This window comes from Camelus ferus, chromosome 29, assembly GCF_009834535.1.
Source record: "Camelus ferus isolate YT-003-E chromosome 29, BCGSAC_Cfer_1.0, whole genome shotgun sequence".
Taxonomy (NCBI): Eukaryota; Metazoa; Chordata; class Mammalia; order Artiodactyla; family Camelidae; genus Camelus; species Camelus ferus.
The window spans coordinates 26939556-26946121 of record NC_045724.1 but is presented as its reverse complement, the minus strand read 5'-3'; the positions used below and the strand labels follow the sequence as shown (position 1 = coordinate 26946121).

Genomic DNA, 6566 nt, shown 5'->3' with positions numbered 1-6566 from the left:
TAAAATTAATTACAATATTTTTTAAAATGACAATATATACAAACTAGATTGGTTCGTTGTCCTAAAAAGTTCACTAACAAAAAAATTTCAAGAAAAAATACCAGTGGTGTGACTACTGCAGGCAAGAGGGCTATCAGCTCCCTGGGGAGCTTCCCCATGGAGGGACCGTGTGCGGCAGCCACCATCCGCACACCCCCACCGTTATCCTGCCCACAACGCTGACCTCCAGAAGCCAGTGTCACCTTTTCTAGTCAAAAAACAAAAAAACCCAAAAAACACATTGGGTTGTCCTTACATTAGCTAAAGATAATTGAAAGAGAAAAGAGACAAACTGATTTGATTTCCCATTCAAGGAAGGACGTGAATAAAAAGGTAAAAAGGTCACAGGCAAATGACATAAAGGGCAACACTTGCAATTTCTAAATGGGACGCAGAAAACACTCGATTTCGTACGAGGAATGCTTGCGGGGCATTAAGGAAAAATATTTAGTATACAGGCAAGTTATAAAAGAAAAACCGCGAAGTTAATAAGTATAGAATAGATGCTCAAAATCACGTATAACCTCAGGAAGAGAAGTGTATCCACAAACTACCCCTTCACCCTCATTCCAGCAAAAATAGGGAACTGGCTGACGCCAAGCTTTGTCAGGGCTGATGGGCAACGGCGGACGGATGAGGAGGCAGAGTCCACGTCTCTATTTCTGAAATTTTATTTTAGTGATTTTGCGGGGTGTGGCTTTTACTTAGTAAAATGATGTCTGCCCACACCCCCTCACCCAGCAAGCCGGCCCACATGTGTATCCTGAGACGCTCTCACACAGGTCCAGCAGGGGGGTGAACAGGAATGTTGACTGCAACTTTATACAAAACTCTATTTAAGAAAGCTGCCTATTTCTAAGGAAACCAAAAAAGAAAAAAAAGGCAAAGCCCCAAACGGCACTCCACATGCTTGTAGCTGAACTCATTTATTTCAACCGCTGATTGTCAATAAGGCAAAACCTCCTCCACCCATATGCACAAAAAGAGCAGCTCTGATGTCAGCTCACGTGCAGACACTCGGCGCGCGTGCTGAGAGCGTCCCCACCGGAGGATACAGCAGTCAGTCATCACTGCCTGTCCGCCTTGCTGGGACCATGGCTCGGGGGTCAGTGCCATCTCCTGGAGTCTGCCTACGAGAGGACTCTCACCTCCAACAGGAACCGATAAACTGAGAAAAAGGATTTTATTTTGTATAAACCTATGACAATCATCTTTGTAAATGGTCACCACTAAGAATCAACCAGCAGAGGTCTACAGCTCTGTAGCCAGATTGCTGACAAAATGTAAACTGGTGCCGGTTACGCTGGCCAACTCGAGACGCTTCCAAATATGGAGGTACTTGTTCTCGTGGTGGCAGATCTCCCCTTGGAGTCTGATTGATTGGTTTTTAATTTTAATGTGGGATCAAATACACTGAGCCAGAGTAACTCATGCATGTTGAATTCCATTTATCCTTACGTCCCTGGCTCCACATTTTTCGGGCTGTGAATACATCTTGCATTCCATAATCTTTAGTTCCTAAGAAAACCCAATATACATTTGCAAATTCTTGCTTTTTCTGTTCCCTTCTGGCATTGGTATTTTTGCCATTTGATAACCATTTAACATAGTTTACACCGATGAGCTCAGATTTTTAAAAAATTAAATTAGCTTGGATTTAATATTAACACGTTTAACAAGAAAGCCTCTAGAAAGGCCGGTGGGTTGGGAGGTGAATCCATTAGGACCAGGAGCAGAGGCTGCCCAAGGCCTTTATTCGGGTGCGGGAGGGGCTCAACGCGCACCAGGGACGCTGAGAGCAAAGCGCCCCCCGGGACCCCTGCTCCCTTGTGTCCATTTACCGCAGAGCTTCCCTGACGATTTCTCTTCACTTAGAATTTCATTTTGTGCTAAAAGAGGATTCTGCCACTTTAAAAAAATGTTAAAACCACTGGAATTATTTCTAATAATTTCATTTGAAAAATCAGCCCCAGAGAGGAGGGTCTGGGGAAGGCCCCAGACTCGAATGCTGAAGCTTGAAACAGAGCAAACGACGGTGACGTTTCTAAATGAACGACTGCTTTCTGTGTGATGCTTCCATGTCCACGACACACCTAGGGTAACTCGTTTAAACTGTGCTTTGTGCTCTCACAAAAAGAAATTACTTACTTCTTCCCACAATCACAGATACCTGCTTTTGTCTAGGCAGCTCCGCAGCCTCGCAGAGACATCCAGCCGCGCGTCTGTCCAGCAGCACTCGATCCTGGGGGCTCACTGTGAACTGCGGACGAGCGAAAGAGAAGTTCTAAAACTATGTCAGAATTTTAAATTATCTTATAATTTTTTATTCCAAGGGAAACATGGAAAGCTGTTTAAATATGCTGTGTAACTAGAATGTATTTCCAATTATTTACGACGAAGGATTTCCGAGGGTGTAGGAGCCTGCGCGTGCCTGCCTGAGGGGAACGCAGAATGACACGGGGCTGGTTGGGGAAGCAAAAACGCAGGGGTCAACGAGGAGGAATTACTTCTAAATCTCGCGGGCGCTGCGTCATACGATTAAATCCTCACCGTGATTATTTATTAGCTGTGATAGACACATTTAAAACAGAAATCATACTTGAATCAACAAAATCTCCAAACGCTCACCCACAGTAAATTTTCAAACCCTTTGCTCTACAAACTTCAGAATGAAAAACTATGAAGATGAATGCTCTTCACTTCATGTTAAGATGAATGTTCCTCCACCACCTGATAGGATCCCTTTGAATAAGTCACATTCAAGTCAAATTCTAGAGATTTCCATCTATTCAGATCTTTTACGGCTGAGTTTGTTTAGCGGACAGCGAGCAGCTGCATGGACAGCTGTAAAATCTGTGCACGACTCTTACTAATGTGGAAAACAAATCCGCAGGGGCCGCTTAGCGGGGGTCCGGCATGTCCGGTGACCCCTAAGCATGACTTTCCAAACGCCCTTCTGAGATGGCCTGATGATCCTTCCCCTTCACTGTCCCATCCTTTTGCTGTCTCTGCCACTCCTGGCCCCACCCACCACCTGGAAACAGGAGAAACATGATAAAATTAAGAATATTTGGCAAAGTGGATCTGTTTCAGGTTTCCTGTTGTGCGCAGGGAGTGACGCTTTTGAAAGGTCTCCAATTGTAAGGAAGGCTGCAGGCTAAGTAACTCTGGGAGCAGATAAAACCTTAGGTCACCCCAATCCATGACAGCCCCCGGGACTGCCTGCGAGGGACTGGTAACAAGGTCCCAGAAATCCGGCCTGGAGCACAGCCCGCAGTCTGCGGCCTGACGTCCACGGCTGAGGGAAGGCAGGCTGGGGGTGAGCAGACGACTGTCAGAGCTGACACAGGCAGGACCGTGTGGGAATCTAGGTCACCCACCCGGCCTGCTGTCCTTTCTGGAACATTCACAGGCTCTTCAAGTTACTAGGAGTCACCTGCAATGAACAAAAATACTTCTCCGTTGAAGAACGGACTCAGGACGCAGAACAAGCGAGGTCGCGAAAGCAGGCGGGAGTTACGACCAGTCATGGAGCCAAGGCCCCAGCGCTGGGAAGTTTGATTTCCACTTTTTAATAGCAACTGGGACGCACGGATAGCCAAGTCTGGGGGGGCACTGTTACAGTCAAAGGGCTCTCACACACACGACGTATTTTGTAAACCTCCTGAAGCTCTACATCCCACCGAGAAACAGAAACACCACTAAAATGGCCAACTTGCTAGGTCATTGAAGAAACTCTGATCCACTGGTGAGAAATCCCAGAAGACCTGCACACCTCAAGGCAGGAAGCGTGGGTGCAGGACCCCACCGGGGGGCATCCCCGGGCCTCCCTCGTACCTGGTGGCCCGGTCCCACCCCAGCACCAGAACAGCACGTGCTCAGGTGAAGCGTTTTGCTGCTGCATTCAAACCCACTCTTCTGGTGGGTTTTACCAGGTCCGTGGCCTCCAGGCCTCACACAGAGAAGCACTTTCATTTACACTGCTGACGACCAGAGTCCTGTTCACCCGAGTGCCCACACCACGATTCACATCTTTCCTTGAAGCCTTTTTTAAATTTTACTTATCGTTTGTTCAGCCTGTCTAGGGAAGGAAATTAATCTGTGGGTAATTATGATCCTGGCTTAAAAGGACATCAAAAGAACTAAGGAAAGTTGGTAGAACACCTGTTAAGATGCCACCAGAAGGGAACATCTTAAAACATCTAATCTATGCACTAGTCAAATAAAAGAAGCCTGCCTCTTTTATAAACATACTGAATGATTAATGGACCATTTCAAGACCAATTAAAGACTCTCGGCACACAGGGCTGCGAGTCACACAAGCCTGGGGCTGCAAGAGACAAAGGACTAGCAGATGGTGGCTTCAGTGCCGACTGGCTGGCTGCAAGGAAACCCAAGCGTACTGGAGCCTGAGAAATTAACAGGCCCGAAAGGTGATCAGAGTTTAAACCGCAACAGATGCAGATGAGCACACAGGAAAAACAGAACCTAAGTTGGAAGCGGAGAAGTGAAGGACCAGCTCGGTGTGAAGTAAAGGAGCCAGCCGGTGCCGGGCAGAGGTCTGATGAGGCCCCGCGCTTCCAAAACACAGCCATTAAACATAGAAAGAACGCAAGCAAAACAAAACCCCAACACCGTCTCCCTGAAAGCATTTTTCAATCTCGACACATTGAAAGTCTAAAACTAATGTTTGGCTCCTTTAAAAGTAATTTCCCCCAGGACTTACCAAGGACTCAAAAAAAATTTCACTTCTGCACCTTCTCAGAGCACAGAAAATGTTTTTCACGCCATTAACATTTCCAGAGGAAAATACAGGTTTTCTGCAGACACACCAATGGAAACAAGAAATAACTGATCTGCTGCTGCTTGAGGAGTTGGTGCTGCCAAACAGTTCAGTTCAGAAAACACTGACTGACCGCTGGCTTTGCCAGGCTGGTGCAGGGTCCTGTCTGCTGCTGGGTCCACTCCCGGACCCGCAGCCGCCCGACCAGGACTCCAGGAGGCTGGGCAGGTCCCCGTTGCCAACCTTTTCTTCTGGGTTTCTCAGGGTCCAGTGTTTTTGTTTTTTTGATAAGAGAACATCTATAGCAGATGTGTTAAGTAAAACAATACAATCTCTTAACACAGGTATGAGGGCTCCATAGCATGTTGTATTAAGGGCCCACCTTCCAAAGGTTCATTTGGTTTTAAGCAATTTAGTTACTTTAAATGCAATTCTAAAATCATCTAACTTTGAACCCCATGGAGACCACTTGCAAAGGAATGTACCAGCCATGATGGAATCGCATCTTTACCGAAGATGATTTAGTTTCCTAAATATTGTTCTAGCTGCTTCTGGCAAACACGCGGCGATGCTGGGAGGGCGCAGGGCTCAGAGAGCTGGGCGCGTGCCCGTCCCTCACCTCGCCCGGTGCAGCCCCTCCGCTGGCTGCTCCTGAGTTACACGCTGTTGGAAGCCCCAGACCCTTGGAGCATTGACAGGACGGACACAGTCCCTTCCTTCGTGGACACAGAGTCTCCCTCGAGGACAAACTCCACGGGGCGCTCATCTCAGCCTCCACATGATGGTGAATTCAGACAAAAGGAAGGAGGAAGAGAAGGAGGAGGGGAAGGGGGGGAGGAGAAAGGGAGGAGGGGGGGGAAGAAGGTACAGGCGTACATACCTTAAACATACAGAGAAATAAAGCAAGTGTCACAAAACAAAAGCTCTGTTCTAAAACTCTGAACCCCAGTATGTCAGAAGTCACCGAATGTGTCCAGACTGTCTATCCTCTGACAAAACAATGCAGAAGAATTCACCAAGGCCCCTCCTCGATTTAAAAATGACACAGAATGGGCAGCAGCACCCCACCCGCCAGGGTAAAGTGTGCCCCTCCCTCCCCTCCCCCTTCCATCTCCCCTCCCTCTCTCCCCCTCCCCCTCCCTCTCCTCTCTCTCCCCCCTCCCCCTCTCTGTCCTGGCTTCCTTATTACCATGACGGTCCTTCAAAAATTCAAAGCAAGTCTCCATGGTTCAAAGTACTCCTTTCACACTGTCAGCCTCATGCAAACCAAGCAGCAATCTTATGCAAAAACACTAAGTTTTGCATAAGTAGAATTTACTCATTAGCTCTTTTCCTTGAGAATAGGCCAACAAACACATTTGGTTTAATGGAGAAGGATCGATGGCCTTATGAAATAAGGCAACTCATTGCAACAAGCGTTTATTCAGTGCTTTCTAGGCACCAGGCACGGGGGCTACGTACCAGAAATATAAAGAGAAATAAATTACCATCCGTGCCCACAAACCGCAAATACCCTCCACCTACGAAGGCATGTTTAAGTGTCAGTCAGAGCACAGCTGTGAGGCTTGCCTGCCGTCCACCGTAACCATCCCCACCATATTCACCACAGTTCCAACTGCTCTGAAAGGGCCAAGAGCTCCATGGCCTAGAACCTCCGCGTCAGGGAAGGCATGGCTAGTTTAGAACTCTCTTCCGCCACGTCACTATCTTGATCGCCACCGTCTAGTGGGGAGATTATGAACTA

General features: G+C 47.5%; 1 protein-coding gene across 16 annotated transcripts in view; it reads right to left on the bottom strand.

The window, feature by feature from the left end:
- LOC116660511 (atherin-like) overlaps window positions 1-6566 on the bottom strand; it is a 209179-nt gene that overhangs the window by 141552 nt on the left and 61061 nt on the right. For 3 of the 16 annotated variants that reach the window (XM_032470208.1, XM_032470209.1, XM_032470206.1), the window contains exon 3: window positions 2210-2299. The exons of 11 other annotated variants lie outside the window; for them this stretch is intronic. In XM_032470208.1, coding sequence (XP_032326099.1) covers window positions 2210-2299 — 90 coding nt within the window. Of the gene's footprint in view, window positions 1-2187; window positions 2300-6566 lie in introns of all 16 variants that reach the window. 2 more of the 16 variants (XM_032470207.1, XM_032470205.1) reach the window with 1 other exon arrangement.